We start from the raw sequence: 19,262 nt of genomic DNA on the forward strand, positions 1-19,262 counted from the left end.
GTCCATAACTCCATATGAGGTCCTTGGATGGAGGCCTAGAGCTCAAACAAACCCTCAATAGTCAATACACATATATTTTACACGAATTCTACAATTCATCCATATTACGGTGAAATACTTCCACCCAACCTGGCCCAGCTACGCAAGAGAAACAAATGCCGCATTGTTTTGATCTTTAAGGCTATGTTCGGTTGGAGAGGAATTTTTCCAGACATGGATTAATCCAGACAGGGGTTGAGTGGAACCCCTTGCTATCACTCAATCCCTGTGGGGTTTAATTTCTCTAATTCCCTTCCTCCAAAACTTGTTCGGTTAGATAGGGATTAATGCACGGATATGCTTACAGTGCAGTGTGCAGAGAAGCAAGGCAACTGAATATTGCACAATCTCTGAATGGCATAAGCCGCACAAGCCCACAATGGTCAATCTGCAGCGCCAAATTGTAATTTTGATAAATAAGATACTCCAATAAACCATAGGTTATTTATTTCTTGTTCATTCAAATAATGCAACAGGAAAAGAAAAACAAATCTCCTGGAACTGACTTGCCTCAGCAGAAAGATGTTGATACCCATGTTCAATCTCCCTGCAAGTATGCCACAACAGCGCAATTCGAGCTTATTTTTGCCTCCTAGACAACACTGCAGCATAATTTATTTGACAGTTAAGTACGAGGAAACAAAATGTTCATGCGTATTCATATATATAAACAAACTTGGTGAGGACCAGTGGCAGAGCTGAGAAACTTTCACGACTAGGGCCAATACTATGAATCACCAACATCGATCACATGCTAATGAATAAAAGTAATGCTAATATATAGATTTAGCTGAAAAAAAACAAAAAAAATACTCTAGTATTTTTTTCCCACGCCTAGGGCCATGGCCATATTGGCCCTAGGTTTATATCCGCCACTGGTGAGGACATGCCTTACTTGTTAGAGCTCAATAGGCAATGCAGTCATATCTTCCATGAAATGTTGGAAGTGTATAAATACAGACATGCCTAATAGCCTAAGCAAGTAATCGTATCCAAAGTTGCCTTGCTGATTAGTTGAATAGCTAGTATTGTTGCCAAGGCTACAATGTTTTTTCTTGATTGTCTTCATAATTGATTATGATCAAGTAGCTAAATCTTATCAATTCATATAATTAAAGGATCCATAGGAAACATATAAGAGTGCTGTGTATGGCACCCCACCATTTATGCAAAATCCTCCAGCACACATATTCATACACAAGGAATCATTATCTTCCCCTAAGAACAGCAACCGAATACCTTCACAATGTTATCTTATCCTACCAGGCACAATATAAGGGAAGATGTGGAGATGTAAGAATGGATCGAAGTACTTCAGAGTAAAAATGAAAATTTCATATTTTTTTTACTGCAGTAGTAAGGCGTGCAAAGATTTAGTACTGCAGAGTATGCATGTCCACCATACTTTAAAGAAAAAAAATGAGACAGATTGCTACACTCCAGTTGTGCAGCAATTTTAAATGTTTATTAGAAAATACATGATGGTTCAGATGATCACAACCAACCTACAGTACCCTGTGAGTGCCATCAATAGATGTTCACACTTTCACCACGTTTTTGTGCCAACGGTACTGTCTAGGCACAAGATAAACACAGTGCAACTGTAAGTCTCAAAATTGTTGAACATAAATAATAAGTTAGAACCAAGTCTCAGAAGGAAGAGTTTGTTCACCTATGCCATACAGATGTATACGGTTAAACCAAATTTCAAGCTTCAAAAGCATTAACCATCAACAGCCTGTTCTTCTGAATCATCAATTACCACCACTACTAAACTATGACAATCAGGAAGTAACTTCACACCAGAGTCACTTCTAGTGAACTTCTAGCAAGCTTAAAAAAAATCACACTTCTGAATCACTGAGTGTATATTTTCATAGCCATTATACACTCAATGATTGGTGCAGCTTCCCTCCGTCCCAATGAAAGTGTTGTTTTTGACTTTTGGGTACTTGTAGAAGCTAACAGTAGAACATAAGAGTCACATTGTAGCAGAAGTGCTTTAGGCTTCTCACATTAGTGCTGTTTAATGACCACAATATCATAGAGTACTGACTATCAGAACTGAAATAGATGGACTGCACACATATTTGCGAAAAACAAAATGCTTCTCCAATGCTATATTAGCTGTATTTCTATAAGGCTCAGATGATGTACAGCCTTACTAGACCAAAAGAGCTGTCGAATTTTATAACACAAGTACAGATACAAGACCACTCGGTAGTTGCACATCTAATGCCATATCAAGATCAACTACTTGACTACTTGTACAACTCCAAAACGATATTCACCTTTTCATGCCTGTTATCTAGTAGCTTGACACATGGCAATGCCAATTGGTTTGGCAAAAGAGAGAAAAAAAAGATGTCTGTCAGGAAAATTTAAGTTCAGCAGGGAAAAACATGAGCAGGTCGTCTATGCTACCTTTCTTATCAGCACAGGGGCACCAAACACACAATCCACCGTCTTCTTGAGCTCAGTTCCTTGGTATTCTTCTTGAACATCGCAACTTGCTCTTTCGGAAGAAAAGCATGAAGCTAGTTGTACTGCAGGTAAGATCAAGTCCCATCGCTTTTAATACTCTAGAAATGTGGTGCGCCCTTTCATATATCAAGCGTCTGTTACAGCTCACAATAGCTTCATGAGCTGTTATGAGCTTTTTTTTTTGCCAAACCCTTATTTCCAAAACAGCTTCATGGGTGAAGCTGTTTTTCCCTCCTCTCACAAAGACATAAGTTGGATGAAGCTGGAAAAAAAGTAGCTTATTGCAGCTTCTCCCATTTCTCTGTCTCTCAACTATGCATGAAGTAGTTGGTGAAGCTATTTTGCCAAACACTTTTTCCAAAACAGCTCAGCTTTATCTAGAAAGTCACTCATAAAGCTATTTTCTAAAAAAACAGCTTTACTAGTGAAGTTGAGCTGTGCCAAACAAGGCCAAGTAGTGACCTGTGCCCGGACATGTTGGCAGTTTGGCACGAAGTTCACGAGTTCAGAACTTCAGAACATGAACACGACGTCACATGTACACGAGTCCAATTTATAGTCCAATCTCTATTCTCCAATGTCAAAATCCAGTCCAGTAGTATTTTCTCCAATCCCTATTTATAGTCCAAGCTGAGAAGTCATACTCAGATGCACTCACCAGTCAAGTAGTCAACAGGCCACCAGGGCGGCGCACGGGGACTGGACCGGGGACGGGCGGACGGCCGCCGGCGGACTGGACGACTGGTGGAGGCGCGGAGTCTCGGAGCTCGCGGCTGTGCAGCAGTGGGGCGGGCGGGCGGCGGCCGGTGGTGCTGGGGGCGGGGCATCCGAGTCCTGTGGTCAGCTGATTTTTACAGAATCGGAGTGGTGGGCCCGACACAACACCGGAAACTACACCACCGCCGCCCCCCACCTCCACTCGGGCCCTCACCACCCGCCAAGCTCCTTGTACCCGCTCTCGCGCAACCACAGCAGCGCCCGCCTCACCCAGCCCTGCACACTGCCGACCTAGAGCGCGGGGGAGCTCAGGAACGCATTGGATTTGTGGAGATTTGCGGGAGGTTTGTGGAAGAGAACCCACCGAAACCCTAGCTGGTTTCGGAGAGCCGCTTGAGCCCCTTACGGAATTCAAATTCAAACAGCCAGAGACTGACAGTGCTTTCCTCTCGGGGGAAATTTTTGGGTGTAGAAGAAGCGAGGGGGAGAGAGCTAAACTAGGGTTCAGGGAATTCGGGGCCGAGAGGAGCGATGAGCATTGTGCCCAAGGAGACGATTGAGGTCATCGCTCAGAGCGTCGGCATCCCCAGCCTCGGCGCCGATGTCGCCGTCGCGCTCGCCCCTGACGTCGAATACCGCCTCCGCGAGATCATGCAGGTCAGACCCTCCCCCCTCTGCCTAGGTTTTGTTTGATTCCGGCGCTATTTTTCAGGAATTGGGAGGGTTGAATTCTGTTCCGTGGCCCTAGGGATGTCCTTGGAATCGTTATCAGTCGCGGTTGATTTGGGGCTCAGTAAGCGATATTTTTGGGGCCTCATAGTTTTGCTGATTTGCTACATCTGAGCTAAGTGCAGGTTGTGTGCTTTGGCCAAATTAATGAGTGTATGCGGTGTGCATCATTTGCTTTTGGGGGATGCTACGAGTCTGTGGGCTGGAATTGCTCCCAGTTATCCAAAATTTACTGGTTGTGTAATGGTGTAGGGCAATAGAAGCATCCCTTTTTCCGTAGGTTCTCATCAAGATTGCTTGGATTGTCACCGTTGTCCCAACTAAGCACATGCTATTTGTTTGGGTCCATCTCCTGAGCAACTGTATGAAATCAGTACCTTTAGTTCTAGGGTGTGCTTGTTTATGATGTGAGTATGAATTTTGAGGGCTGCATAATGGGATAAACTTGTCAAGTGAGATGGTGTTTGTTTTTCCACTGGTACAACTGCTGGAAAAGTCATTTTTTATTTTCTTTCAACTGATAATTCGAGTTATGCTGCTTAATTAGTTGAGTCCATACCATACTTGTTAATTCCATTCCGGAGCTCATTCCGGTTTGGTCATTGAAACACAATGTTTCGGTACCGGGTCATACCAGTGTACCATCTCGGATTGTTATAAAAATAAAATTAAAGATAAATATATTGCCATTTTTAGAATTCTTACAATTGTTAACATCTAATAAACATTTATTATAGTTGCATAGCGCAAAAGAACAAAAATGCAACATAATACGGTACATGATACAAGCCTGACCACGAATTGGCAAAAAACAAATCGAGTCAATTAATTATTTGATGATTTTGCAGTGTCTGCATGCATTAAGAGGAGAGAGGAAAACGTTTTCTACAGTGGCTTTAATGTCAAGGAGAGAGATAGTAGTAGTACTCAGTATAGACTATAGACAGAAGGAAGCAGACAGTCAATCATCACGTGCACAGCTCCTTACAGGCCGGTACCGGAACAAATGGAACGTGAATTCCAGCCAGTACAAACTAGAGTGGCCGGAACGGCCGGCATTATTACCGATACAGGATGGAGCTCTTTGCATCTCGTTTTGTCTGCTGAAATGGGGCGTTCTAGTCATTCCGGCCGGTACTGGAATGGAATTGATAACTGTGGTCCATTATTTCCCTTTAGGGATGTAGAACTTAGATAGATATCAAAATTTTGTCAAATTACTAGTGGGGTTTGATAATAGAAGAGTGTCCTACGCCCAGATATTTCATTAGCTACTGTTTTTCATAATTCACTTCTTGTGGATACTGTCTGTTCCCCTTCTGCCACTTGCGCTAATTTATGCTAAATTATAAGCACACAAGTCTTCATGAAACCTTGCAGTTTTACTACTTCTTTTGCCATTGTGATGACCCCATTTTCTGTTTTTTGCCTCAGGAATCCATTAAATGTATGCGGCATGCAAAGCGGACTGTTCTGACGGCGGATGATGTTGACAGTGCCCTGGGCCTCAGGAATGTTGAGGTGAATTACCTTTCCTATGCTAAAATTTCTGGATACCTGCAATGTATGTTTGTAGGTCCACTATGCACTTGTGAATCGGTAGCTAATAAATTTAGGATCCTTTTTTCGTCGTATTGTTTTTCCGAATCATGTTCAGAACTTCCAAAACGTGTAACTACAATCAACTTTTAGATTTTGATTAGTGTCTTTATGATATGTAAATGAATATTCAACTTACGCTCTCCACTTGCATATTTGATTCAGTAAACAATCGAACAAGTAGTTTTTGAAGGATGATTCCATATATTTGTTATCTCGAAATTCCATTTCTGAAATCTTTAGCGAAAAATGGTTTGGTTTACTGGTACATAGTTGTTTTTACTACAGTTGTAGAATATTGGTTCCTCAGTTCATAGATGTGATTTTCTGACTAGTATTTTCTCAGCATGTGAAGCTCTTTGATTAGCTTCTGTTTGTGTGAGACTGCCTGCCTTATGCAATCTTTCGTCATACTTTTATATTGAAGAGTGTCTAAATCCTTTGTTACACCTTATTTTGTTTGAACTAACTCTGCTGTTTCATTACTATGGGTTCTCAATCAGCCTGTGTATGGATTTGCTTCTGGTGATCCATTGCGTTTTAAGAGAGCTGTTGGGCATAAGGATCTCTTCTATCTTGATGATCGGGAGGTAGACTTCAAAGAGGTAGGGGCAACATTAATGATAATTAAATTTTCGTACCACTTATTTCAAAACCATTCATTTGAAATGTTTCTTCCTGGTTGGTGTCATGCAGATTATTGAAGCTCCTCTGCCTAAAGCCCCCCTGGACACATCAGTTGTAGCCCATTGGCTAGCGATTGAGGGGGTACAGCCTGCAATACCAGAGAATCCTGCTATTGACGGTTCGCTCTTTTTGTCCAGACATTTATAGTCCTTACTTTTCTCCTTGGCAAGATGTAGTCACATTCTTCTCTAATATTGAGAGAAAAAACACTTGTTGTGAGTTGTGACAAATAGCATTTTTATTTCAGCAATTGTACCATCAACTGAAAATAAAAGGTCTGAGCATGGGAAGGATGATGGACTTACAATTGATGTCAAGCTTCCTGTTAAGCATGTATTATCTAGAGAATTACAGGTACTTTGATTATGATACCGTGCATTGTATATTAGTCATATATTTCCAAGAAACTTATACACCTCTTCGCTGTTGTTTTGCAGATGTACTTTGATAAAATAGCTGAGCTTACTATGAGTAGATCTGATACGTCCCTTTTTAAAGAAGCTTTAGTGAGCCTGGCAAAAGATTCTGGTCTTCATCCTTTGGTTCCTTATTTTTCCTACTTCATTGTAGATGAGGTTGTACAATACCTTTCTTTTGGTGTTATTTTTTTGAGATGGCATTACTTAAAGTGTGTATCCATCTGAATTTCAGGTTACCCAGAGTTTGGGTGATCTTCCTGTTTTATTTGCTCTAATGAGAGTAGTCCAAAGTCTTCTCCGTAATCCACATATTCATATTGAACCTTATGTAAGTGGTAAACCATAAAGTTTTGATAGTTCATATGTGTGGCTTGTTTTTTTAGTCATTTTGTATATTCCTTTCATCATTTTAGTCCTAAATTAGCAATATTTGTTTTGATTTGTAGTTGCACCAGCTGATGCCATCAATGATCACTTGCATTGTTGCAAAAAGGTTAGGGCATAGGCTCTCAGATAACCACTGGGAACTTAGAGACTTCTCTGCCAATTTGGTTGCTTCCTTATGTCGGAGGTGAGTGATATTTGAAGGGTGTCAGCAAGTCCTTTGTATAATTACAAAAAATTAATTCAATTACATTTATGATTTCAACTCGATTCCCATATTATGATCTTAAAGAGCAGTTCATACAAAATGTGCTCATGAAAGTGTTTTATCTGAGTTATGCTAATATGCTATCTTTTCAACAGTTTTAAGATGAAGGTCAAGTCAATAATAGTTTGATCACTATTTCATACTCTTTCTTTCATATATATAAGATTTTACTATTTTGTGGGATCATGTTATATGTGACATGATCAGTTTCATGGCAGTTTACATCTTGTTTAGCGGAAAACATACCAATAAACCATTGCATGGCTCTGCTACTGAGTACACTACATATTGTGTTCCTTTTAGAGACCAACTGGTAAATAAATATTTTCACTATATATGCTGTGTGTGGACAGAGGTTTTATTTTAGTTCTATCTTCATGCATTTGTTGGGTGGGTCATGACTTGTTCGTGTCTTGTGTATTCCCCATAAATCCATTTTTCTTTTGGAATTGATAGATCCATAACCTTTTGCATACTCTGCTCATGGAGCGTGAGTCCTTTTCTGAATGATGATCTCTAGCTCTCTTTGCTAATTGGTCTTTTCTGTATGTAGTAATTGGCTAATTGCCTTAATAATTTTCTCATGATATTGTTGATCAACTGAAGATGATGGTTTCAGGTTTTGTCATGTCTATCACAACCTTCAGAATCGGTTAACTAAAACATTGATCCATGCATTTCTTGATCCTGCCAAATCATTGACACAACATTATGGTGCTGTTCAAGGGATATCTGCATTGGGGCCCAGCGCGGTAGATCCCATTCGAAACTCATTTTTTGTTTTAGTTGTGCACTGGCTGATTGTTTTTCTGCTTACCAGATTAGACTTCTTCTTTTGCCCAACCTTGTGACATATATGCAACTTCTGGAGCCGGAACTACACCTTGAGGAGCAGAAAAACGAGATGAAAAGGAAGGAAGCTTGGCGTGTTTATGGTGCCTTGCTGGTCAGTTTAGAGTCCTCAGACAATAATGTTAACTGTATTTTGGTTCACCAACTAATACCAAGCTAGGTTTCTTACCAGTGGGATACATTTTTTAGTGTGCTGCAGGAAAATGCTTGTATGATCGGTTGAAATTATTTCCTGGTTTGCTTTCTCCATCGAAGCGGCCTCTTTTACGGAGCAACAAAAGGGTCTTAACCAACAACCCAAGTAAGTGTTGAATATAAGCACACTATCAGTTGAAATATGCCACTAGACACATGTTGACTGGCAATTAAGTGCCAAATGGCCCTTGCTGTCAGCAGTTGAATTAGTAGAGTTCGAAAGTAAAGAGTATGTTGCGCTGCAAATTTCAGATAAGCGAAGATCTAGCACAGATCTCTCTGCAACTCAGCCACCTCTGAAGAAGATGGCAACAGACGCAACAGCCAACTCCATGGCCTCAGCTTCCATGGGAGGAAACATGCAAGGTGCCATGGATGGCTTTTCCAACCAGTTAGCCAACCCTGGCATGATGCAGGCCTCGTCCTCTGGGCAGATGGTGGAGAGCATCCCATCAGCTGCAATCCGGAGAGATCAGGGAAGTGATCTCGCACAGAGAGTTTCTGCAGTGCTTAGGCAAGCTTGGAAGGAGGATCAGGACACTGGTCATCTCTTGGGGTCTCTGTATGAGGTCTTCGGTGAAGCCATCTTCTCCTTTGTCCAACCACCAGAGATATCCTTGTTTGTGTAGAGAGGAAATGCATAGGCTCTGGGTTTTATTATTCTACGCTGTTGTACAACTAGGGATGTTTTGCAGAGTTCACGAATGTAATGCAGGTTGTAGTTTAGTCAGTTACTGCATGTATTCGTAACATATTCCAGTTATGTATGCTGTGCTGCTAAGTTATGTCACTAGTATTTTTTTTCAAGTCCGGCTATCCACCACATGCATTTTATGGTGGCATTGGCATTCAGATTCAGATGGTGGCAACTGGGAACGTTTGATGTATTCTACTATAGTTGTCAGCAGGTTGCCAGGTTTGTCCCTTTTTTTTTTGTATTAATAGTCTGGCCTAGATTCATGGACGAAAGGGTGAAATTGACCTGCCCTGATCCCTGATGGGAAGAACAATGGCTTCAGTCATGAATCTTCGTGCGCACTTTGCTTACGCTTCCGCTGGATAAAAGACATAAACATGAACTCTCCAGCGCTTAGATTAGGATGTAATATCTAAGCCCTGGACAGTTCATGTTTACAGTGACTTTTGGCATCTAGTTCCTTTCCTCCGTAACGGTTAAGGATGGGGACGGTGCTCTAAATGGGCACCGCAGTTCTTCTCTAGTATAACTAGATAAAAAAATAAAAAAAGAAATTGTATATTTAGTTTATTTAATTATATTAGAGAAAAACTGCGGATATCTATTTAGAGGGACATCCTCGACCGTAACCTTTTGTTAGTGGTGGTAATTTGCTGTGATAGGGCTTGTCGTTAAACACGTCCACGACTAAGTAGTGTAGCAACCTTTTTGTGCCCTTTCTTGTGATGTGACGATTAGCTAGTATTTTATGTTGACTGCCTTCCCTGTTTCTTTTGACCACTAATTTTTCTTATAGTCAGAGCGTTACTGTAGCCAGGTACTTCCGATTTAGAAATCGTTTTAGAAAAGTTTGGGTCAAACATTTAAAATGTAAATCAATAACTTTAAATTGTTGAGTTTACAAATGTGAAAATTATATGAATAGTTTTATCTTGAAAAATATTTTCATAAAAGTATACATATATCATTTTTTCTAAATATTTTTATAAGAATAAGAGGTAACAATTGTGTTTTGGAGATTGTGTCGCTGTCCTAACGACTTCTAAATCCTACACGGAGGGAGTACTTAAGACTTTAAGAGGCTTGTGTAACATTAATTCTGTTTAATGACCACAATATCATAGAGTTATTGATTGTACGAAAAAGGTGCTTCTCCAATCCTTTGAGTTGAAATAGCATCTTCACATCCTCTGAATTTAATATAGCTATATATGATGTACAACCCTACTGGATCGAAAGAGCTGTTAAATTCTATATATAAGTACAGAGATACAAGGCCACTCGATAGCGGCACATCTAATGCTAAGAGTCTAAGATCAACTACTTGGCTACTTGTACGACACCAAAGCGTTATTCACCTTTTCATGCCTGTTATGTAGCTTCACACAGGGGCACAGGGCATTGCCAATTGGTTTGACAAAAGAGAAGAGAAAAAAAAAGTATTGTCTATCACATGTAACAGGAAAAATACAGTTCAGCAGGGAAAAAACATTAGCAAGTCGTTTATGTTACCTTTCTTATCAAGTCTTCTTGAGCTCAGTAATTTCCTTGGTACTTTTCTTGAACATCACAACTTATCCTTTCGAAAGTAAAGCATGGAGCTAGTTGTACTGCAGGTAAGAGCAATTCCAGCCATCGTTTTAAATCCTCGAGAAATGTGGTGCCCCTTTTCATAGATCAAATGCTCAAACCAGTATCAATTTCAATATAGTAGTGACTTGTGCCTGAACAAATTGGCAGTTTGGCTCAAAGTTCTCGAGTTTAGAACATGGACACTTGTGACTGACACCAGTCCTTGTAGGATTCTTGCGCTGAACAGCTCCTCTTGATCGATTGACCACATGTAGTTCATTGCTTTTGGAGGACTCAAGTCTGAGTCTTACAACACAAAAGTTTCTGGTGAGCTAATATATCAGCAGTTAAGCATTTTGGCCATGAGATGTTTGATAATTGATAGTAGTAATGGTTGAGTGAGACGTTAATAACACAGCCATAGCTTGGTTGGGCATCCATTCATCCTTGAACTGGGAGCATCTGTTCATAAAACCTAAACGATAACTGCATATACTCAGCAGCTGGAGTGGCACATGAACCATGAAGAGTATCACCAACAGAAACTCAGATAAAGATTCATAAATAGCACTGCAAATTAAGAATGAAGAAATAAGATCAGACATTTGGAGCATCCACTCCATGTTAACCACGTATATCCAAATAGATGACAGGAGTAAGCATTCATACCAATGGAGGAGTGAAGGGTCAATCAAACAAAGGTTCTTGAATGAGCATCTTCATTTTCTCGACAAGGAAGTCAAGCACATCCTTCCTTCCTTCTTTCAAAAGTAGCTGCCTCAGCTTGCCAAAAGTTGAACCAGGAGGTCTAATGCCCTTCTCTATCATATCTTCAAGCAGGACACAAGCTTGGCTAACCTCACCCTTGTCACAGAGACCATTGATCAGCACAGAGAATGTGTGCATGCTCGGCAAGAACTGCTTCAACCGCATATACTTCCATACCTTCAGTGCCATCTCTATCTTATCATTCTCACAGAACATCTTTATCATCATGGTGTAAGTATCAGAATCTGGTTTGCAGCGCTTAATCATGTTGCGGAAGACCCTATATGCCTCATCATCCTTTCCAAGGCTAATCAAAGTATTTAGGATGATGTTCCAGGTCCTTGAATTCGGGGAGATTCCATGGCCTTCCATGTCATCCATGACTCTGAAGGCATTGTCAAACTTCTTCACTTTGCAGAAGGCAGTGACGAGCGCATTGTACACAACAACATCAGGCACAATCCCATCCTTCTCCATATCCAAAAATGTTGCAACAGCATCCTCAATCCTCATATCAACTCCATAAGTATGCACTAAGACGCTGTATATGAAGGTTGTCGGTTGGCATCCCCTGGAGCTCATGTCCTGCACGACACAGACAGCCTCTTCGACTCGGCCTGTCTTGCAGAGTGCATCAACCATGATACCATATGTGACAATGTCAGGTTGGCAACCAGCGGCAAGCATATCACTATAAACCTCTCGCATCTTTGGGAGGTTGGGTGCTCTCCCCCAACCCTCAAGCAAGATGCTATAGGTCTTGGCATCAGGACTGAACCGATTATTCATCTTGTCAAAGATCTCCTGCGCCTTACGCACGTTCTTAGACTTGCACAGTGCACCGAGCAAGCTGTTAAAGGCAGCTAGGTTGTGGGCAACACCATACCTCTCCATGATGTTGAACGTGTAAACTGCCTCATCAAACTTCTGTGCCCGGGCATATTTGCGCATGATGATGCTGAACGTCTCAACATTGGCCACGCCCTCCTTGCGCATGACGGCCACGACGTCCCACATGAGTTGGTACTGCCTGATCTTGGCTAGGGACGCGACCACCGTGTGGTAGGAGCGCACGGTATGGGCACACCCGCCGCGCTTCTGCCTGCGCGCCCACTCAAAGAAGCGGTACGCGAGCATGCCGGCGTTGTCGAGGCGCTCGAGGACGCGCTCTGCGACCTCCGGCGTGACGCGGACGCCGCTATGGTCGAGCTCATGCTCGACGGCTGAGGCCTTTCGGCAGGAGATGATGAGCTTGCAGAGGCGCTTGGCGAGGTCTGAGGCGTCCAGCAGGGTATCACAGCCCACACTGGCCCCGCCTCCACTACTAAGCATTCTTACAAACACCTTGCGTGCCTTCAACCAGGTGTGGTGGAGGTCACCCATTTCTCTTCCGGCACCGACCGAGACCGCTGTAGCCGAGATTGTTGCTAAGCTTAGCCAGTCGAGGCCTCGCTGAATCCGGACACACAGGCGAGGCGAAGGCGTAATTGCTTCGCCGTGATCGGCAGCGACTGAGCGGCGCTATGCAGCTACCGCTAAATGGAAGAGAGGAACAGGCGCGACTGTGCCTGTGTGAGTGCGATCCGGTCCGTTTCGTGGGGTGGTGACCTCGAAGACAAGGCAGAGAGGCATATGGGCTTTAAGCCTGGTGAACTGATTGGGCCTACATAGATTTAATGAGAAATCATAAGGCCCAATACTGGTGAGCTAAAACCTCAGAAAGCGAGAAAAGGGGAGACTCCACTGCTCGACCCAAAAAAATGGCGGCGGCGCCGGAGAGCAAGTCGCCGGAGGAGCTGCTCTGCGCGGCGGCGAAGTCCGGTGAAGAGGAGGAAGTCGCTAAACTCCTTGCCTCAGGAGCTGATGCGACCCACTTCGATGCCGACGGCTTGACCCCGCTCATGCACGCGGCCGCGGGGGGGCACGCCGCCGTTGCGCGCCTCCTCCTCGACTGCGGTGCGCCCTGGAACGCGCTCTCCCCCTCGGGCCTCTCAGCAGGGGACTTAACCTCCGACCCCGACACCTACGACCTCCTCCTCGACCACGCCCTCCGCTCCGAGCTCGTCCTTGGCACCGTCGCGCGGCGGCAAGCGGCCCCCGCGAACGCCTCGGACGGTGCCCCGGCCGAGAGCTACCTCGAATCCAGAGTCTCGTTCAGCGAGGAGAGGGTGATGGACGCGGAGAGCAAGGCAGTGATGATGGCGTGGGAGCGGCCGCTGATGGAGGCGCACGCGCGGGCGGTGTGCCAAGGCGGTGGTAAGGTGCTCAACGTGGGGTTCGGGATGGGGCTGGTGGACGAGGCGATACAGAGGTACGAGCCCGAGGAGCACACCATCGTCGAGGCCCACCCACAGGTGTACGAGCGGATGCTCAAGCTCGGGTGGGGCGAGAAGAAGAACGTCAGAATCGTGTTCGGGCGATGGCAGGACGTGATGCCACAGCTCGGATCTTATGACGGTATAATAACTTAGCTTTTAGCTTTGCTTGTTCATTTCATTGTTGTCATATTTGGTTATCGATGTTGTAATGCTAAATGCTTCCTTGTCTCGGGGGTAAGTTTTCTGTTGGGAAATGTCTTAGTTCTAGGTGTGTCCTAGGTGAAATTTCTGTAGGTTGCATTATCCTTGGCATGCCCTAGTAGGTATTCTGGAGTACGGACAAGTTGTGCAAACGCTGATGGATATAGTGGGGGTGGGGGGTGGGGGAGGGGGGGGATTGAAGTATGTCTCAGGTGAAATTTCATAGGTTATATTATCCTTGGCATGCCCTAGTAGAGATTCAGGAGCATGGAGAAGTTGGGAAATGCTGAAGATAGAAAATTTCTGGAGTATGTCTCTGGTGAAATTTCCATAGGTTGCATTATCCTTGGCATGCTCTAGCAGGAATTCAGGAGCATGAAGAAGTTGGGCAACAGCTGAAGGATACAAAATTGTTGGTAGTATCTAAGGCTAGTCTCAATGCATGTTTCATGACAGTGTCATGCACATTAAATAGGATACCACATAAGCAAAATTGCTGAGTTGGCAGGGTCATTAAATGAAGGAGTTTCATCAGATGAGAGAGGAGTTTCATCTCCATGAAACTCATGTGGCTCGGTTACCTAGTTTATAGTCTTGGTAACTGTGCCATGAAACTATGCATTGAGACTGGCCTAACAATAGTTTTGTCTGTGTTTGTGGGTTGTGACCTTCCTGGAGTAATGTTCTGTGGAATGACATAGGATTTGGTCATGTTAAGATTCAATGTTTTCAATGGATGATAAAGAAGCTTTAGTTTTCCAGTTGGTTCTATTGCTTAGTTTGCATACAAGTTAGTCAGAACTTGAGTACACAGGTGTTCAGAGATCTACAATACTAACCCTCTGGTCATCAATAGTAGATGGCAGGATTGAAAAAATTCAGAGAACTACAATAGTACTCCCTCCATTCTAAATTATAAGTCACCATTTTGTTATGTATCTAGATATAATGTATGTCTAGATACATAGAAAATTTCTATGTACCAAAAAAGTCAAAGTGGCATATAATATAATTTGAAACAGAGGGAGTAGATGACAGGACTGGAAAAAGAATTGGTAAATTTACTCTTTTACCCCTGCTAACTGCTGACGAGAAAGCAATCAATCAGTGTACCCTGTTCATCTGACCGTTCCGCAATTACTCTCCCTGATCTTCCCCGTTGAATGTTACTTCTCACATCGCTGTTCCCGCCATCAACCCTCATGACTCCACCAGTACTGGTGCCCACTGCCCAGTGACCGCATCCACTAATGTTGCTGGTTCCCAGTGTTCGCCTCCTCCGCTGATGCTGTTGTGCTCAGCCAAAGGGATGGCCATCTAACGTTGATTTGAGAGAGTTACTGAGTTGCGGAGACCATGGATCCTTTCTGGATGACTCTCATGTTCACCACCGTTAAGAACACCTACACCTTGGCCTCCATCGATGCCCTCACTGAAGCTCGGACCTCCATCATGGCTGGACCTCAGATCTGAAAGGAGAGGAGGAAAGACGAATTAATGAAGAGTGGGATACTCAAGATAAAGGCTTCCACCAGTAAGCTTATACCTGAGATGGAAGCAGGACATTCTGGGTGACAATATTCAGCTGTGTCCACAAGCGGCCTCATCCAGGCAATCTTTGTGTGAACCCCACAGGCTGCGCTAGCCAACTACTGCTCATTCTGAGCTGTACCTGAGGATACTGAGAGGAGCATGTTCGGAGGAGAGGGACTCCGCTGCCAGCCGTGGAGATGGTGGCTGTCACAGGATGGGACATGGAGCTCATGGGGGTGCCTCTGCTCCTCCACCATTATTGTTGCTAGGTAATAGGGACGCAGGGCATGAATGGATCTGATGCGTTTAATTAGGCCAAATTTTATCCAGTGACAAGTATTGGTGCACTTTTCTAGAATCTCACAAACATCAGCTATATTGACTGGAGGGAGTATATTCAAAGTTTTCAAGCTAGTGCTTCTAAAAGTGTTCGGAGTAGGTAATTTTGGACCTTTTGTCAGGAAAAGTGTACGTCTAGAATCTCTAGATAGTTTCTGAATACATGTTTACATTGGAAGGCGTCTATGGAAATGCTTACCACTTACCACATGAGTATTATGTTGCAAACAGTCATTTCGTGGCTCTGTGTGGCACTTGGAAACCTTGTTTAGCTTCACTCAGGTGGGGCAATTTGCAACAGTATGCACACAGCTACTGTTTTCTTTTAATGAAATTTATTTAAGGTGAACCTTCGTTTATTTTAGCAATATCTAACTCTTATTTTCATCTTTCTTCATCCATTGAAGTAACCATTTTGTTTTTTGGCATGGTGGTGGTGGTGGTTGTGCTAGTCCAAATAAGGAAAGTAATTGGTTAGTGTTTAGGCCAAAAAGAATACAAAAACGCTGCAATTGGTAGTTGAGAAAACATAGGAACTTAGAAGAGACTGCAATACTTATAAACAAATGTGATGTATAATTGTATATACATTTTAGTCAACATGCAATGGGAAACTGTGAAAACAAAACCTGGAAATCTGTCTATGCTTTGTCCATGTCTCTTTCTCCTCCTTTTTCCTTGTTGCTCTTCTATATTAAGAGCACAAGCATCTGGACCAGCATTGCTTCCTACAAAACAACTCAACCCGTCAACACCCAAGCATTCCTTATAATAATCAAAACCCTTTGTCTTCACCGTGTTTTTAATCCTTTCTTCAAGTGTCATACAGTGATTTATTTGTTCAAGTGTAGCAGGCCTGTTCTAAATAAGTGATTTGCATCTTCTTGGTCCATTCTACGATGTGGATGCATATTTCAACATCATGTTTTTTTTCATACTTTGTTTATGAGCATAGATAACAATGCCATGGAAGATGTAAATCTTGCTTGTCAATTATTGTTATGGTTGCTTGAGTGATGATTGATATATGTTTAAATAGAAGTAGACCAGTGCATGACAATTGATTGATTTCAAACCCTAGTCACCATCCTCTGTGGATAAATTGTTGAATTATGGGCATATATGTCTATAATCTAGTTTAGGATATGTCAAACCATGTGCAGTTTGCCATTTCTGAGACTTTGGACTGCACATGCCACATAGACCATTTACTTTTTTTTTCCTTTGGAAATATCAAAGGAAGGAAGGAACCCGCAACCAACTATGCTACAGTATTTGCTATGATAGCTGAAATCGATATGTAACTGACTAACTGCCAATGTGATAACCTCCTTTTGATTTTATAATCAAGCAAAAATTATCATCGATTTACCGTCAGAGACAAGTATGAATTCACGCTCAGAATGGATACTACCATAAAATAACTTGACTTTCCTTGAGTACAATGAAAACCATTGTAGGGGAATCTTCTATAATGCCATTGTTTTCTTACATGTGCAGGCATATTTTTCGACACATATGGGGAATACTACGAGGACATGAGAGAGTTCCACCAACACCTTCCTAAGCTACTGAAACCTGGAGGCATCTACTCATACTTCAATGGCCTCTGTGGCGACAATGCATTCTTCCACGCTGTGTACTGCCAGCTTGTCGCATTAGAGCTCGCGAATCTGGGGTATTCCACACAGTTCATCCCTCTGCCGGTCAAAGATTGCCTAGCGGAAGAAGTTTGGAAGGGCGTGAAGCAGAAATACTGGCAACTGGATACCTACTACCTCCCTGCTTGCCAGTCAGAATCAGAATCGGAGTGAAAATTCTATCAAGTAGTAATGGGGTATTTGTAGTTTGCGTCTGATGTCTGTTTTGAGCTGCTACATTTTTGTTCAGGCATGCTGTGTTACAAATGGTACCGTTTCACTTCCAGGAGCTGAACTTTCTTCCCGCATGTGATCATTTACCCTTGCTGTATGCTCCTGATGCGTTGCGTTCGTGGTCCATGAACAGGAATTCTCATGGAAATTTTGGTTCCCTGACAATCATCTCCCTTGCCATGTTGGACCGTGTTGTTCTGAATAGGCTTCCAACTCACCTACTGCTGATTGGTGCTGTTCGCCATTCGCATCAAGATCAAGTGGCCGCCACAGGTCACTCTGCCTGAGTGCCTGGGTCAGTGGAGGTGTCTGACTAACCTTCAAAGCTTGGATCTGTCGGTCTCGTCGATGCCGTGCAGACGCTGCAGTGCAGCGCATGTCGTTGTTGTGGACCTTATCTTTCCAGATACCATGTTCTCGACGGACGCAGCTTTTTCCTCACGATTGGGTTTATCTACTAAATCTGTTAGTTATTTAATAATATTTTTTTTCTTAACAAATCAGTGGACAGAACTTGCCCAATAAGTTGCTTGTTGTGAGAACCTGTGCAAGACTTTTCCTCCATCGTCTGCTCGATGTCGCAATAGCTACACGATGCAGATAAAACTTTATCGACGACAATTGACCAACGAGTAGTATTACTAGTGCGTTCCCTGGGTTCTCCGTTCTGGCTCTCCGCCGCCGTGCAGGTGCTCAGAACGTTGCGATGTCCACACCGCCGTGCCGTCGGCGTCGCCCTCTGCGCTCGCTGGCGACCGGCACGCACAGTGTGCCCCATTCCTAGAACTCGTGAGCTGCGACCGTCTGTCGTTTGTTGGGAGCGACGCGGTCAGAGTTCTGCTCCGGAGCAATCGGCAGTCCGTCGAGCTTTTTTTTTTTTTTTTGAGAAACATGGCAGTCCGCCGAGTAGGGGCAGGCTGGTTGCGCCTCCCCGTGATAGCGGTCGAACCCGGGGAGACTTTCTCGACCGAACCGTCGCTGTCCGTGTGGTCTTCACCGACCCGGTACGGCTGGTTGGTTAGCCCGGCCGGCCCCCCTGCGGGCAACCGCGCTGGATCGATCAGGTTCGGCGAAGGCATTCGCACTCGCACTGCACACGGACACGGTGCCCAGCTGTAGAATACTCGTCGCACTCGCACCCAATGGCCAATGCCAAGTTGTGTGTCTCCTCTCCGTGCAGCGAGACCGGATCCGGCTGGACCCCCACCACAGCCACCGGCCGGCGACTCGCTCACGCCAGGGCAGTCGTCACGGGGCAATGTCTCCCGGTCGCGTCAGCTTTGACGTTCGTTGCAGCGGCCATCCATCGGCATGCAGCACCTGTCCACTCGGCCACGTACCCCGGGCCCGCCTCGACACACGTGTCCACGAGTACTCCTGGGTGCACAACAACCTATCAAGGTGGCGCGCCAAAAAGTCCGCTTATCATCGCAGCTGCGAGCTGCGCCGGAGTTACCGGCCGGAGTATGCAAGACTTCGCGGGGTGTGCAGTACTTTGATGGATGATTGGCCATTGCCGTGTACTAGTAGTGCTAGATGCCAAGATTAACAACCTGACACGTTTTTGGATCTTTTTTTTCGCTATGC

At 43.9% G+C, this 19,262-nt stretch overlaps 4 protein-coding genes across 5 annotated transcripts; 2 read left to right on the top strand and 2 right to left on the bottom strand.

Annotated features, from left to right (window-relative positions):
* LOC110434957 lies at positions 43–3,350 on the bottom strand. The gene is made up of 4 exons (XM_021460072.1): positions 3,182–3,350; positions 2,464–2,585; positions 550–641; positions 43–427 (listed from the first exon to the last, which is right to left on the bottom strand). Exons 1-4 carry the CDS (start codon positions 3,348–3,350, stop codon positions 313–315), a joined length of 498 nt encoding a protein of 165 aa, XP_021315747.1. The 3' UTR covers positions 43–312.
* Positions 2,977–9,280, top strand: LOC110431610 (transcription initiation factor TFIID subunit 6-like). 2 transcript variants are annotated; one of them, XM_021450762.1, is made up of 13 exons: positions 2,977–3,584; positions 3,713–3,897; positions 5,404–5,490; positions 6,072–6,173; positions 6,265–6,373; positions 6,503–6,609; positions 6,693–6,830; positions 6,907–7,002; positions 7,121–7,245; positions 7,946–8,078; positions 8,147–8,272; positions 8,368–8,479; positions 8,626–9,280. In XM_021450762.1, exons 2-13 carry the CDS (start codon positions 3,772–3,774, stop codon positions 9,000–9,002), a joined length of 1,638 nt encoding a protein of 545 aa, XP_021306437.1. In that variant the 5' UTR covers positions 2,977–3,584; positions 3,713–3,771; the 3' UTR covers positions 9,003–9,280. The 2 variants fall into 2 exon arrangements, with proteins under 2 accessions (XP_021306437.1, XP_021306436.1); XM_021450761.1 differs by having other exon boundaries at positions 3,312–3,897; positions 8,626–9,231.
* On the bottom strand, positions 10,218–13,008 carry LOC8062236 (pentatricopeptide repeat-containing protein At1g77360, mitochondrial). Its single transcript, XM_002466728.2, has 2 exons — positions 11,312–13,008; positions 10,218–11,212 (listed from the first exon to the last, which is right to left on the bottom strand). The coding sequence occupies exon 1, from the start codon at positions 12,791–12,793 to the stop codon at positions 11,330–11,332; it is 1,464 nt and encodes a 487-aa protein (XP_002466773.1). The 5' UTR covers positions 12,794–13,008; the 3' UTR covers positions 10,218–11,212; positions 11,312–11,329.
* LOC8062466 (protein arginine N-methyltransferase 2) lies at positions 13,127–17,855 on the top strand. Its single transcript, XM_002464154.2, has 2 exons — positions 13,127–13,867; positions 17,302–17,855. Exons 1-2 carry the CDS (start codon positions 13,171–13,173, stop codon positions 17,613–17,615), a joined length of 1,011 nt encoding a protein of 336 aa, XP_002464199.2. The 5' UTR covers positions 13,127–13,170; the 3' UTR covers positions 17,616–17,855.

Source organism: Sorghum bicolor, chromosome 1, assembly GCF_000003195.3.
Source record: "Sorghum bicolor cultivar BTx623 chromosome 1, Sorghum_bicolor_NCBIv3, whole genome shotgun sequence".
In the NCBI taxonomy this organism is placed as follows: Eukaryota; Viridiplantae; Streptophyta; class Magnoliopsida; order Poales; family Poaceae; genus Sorghum; species Sorghum bicolor.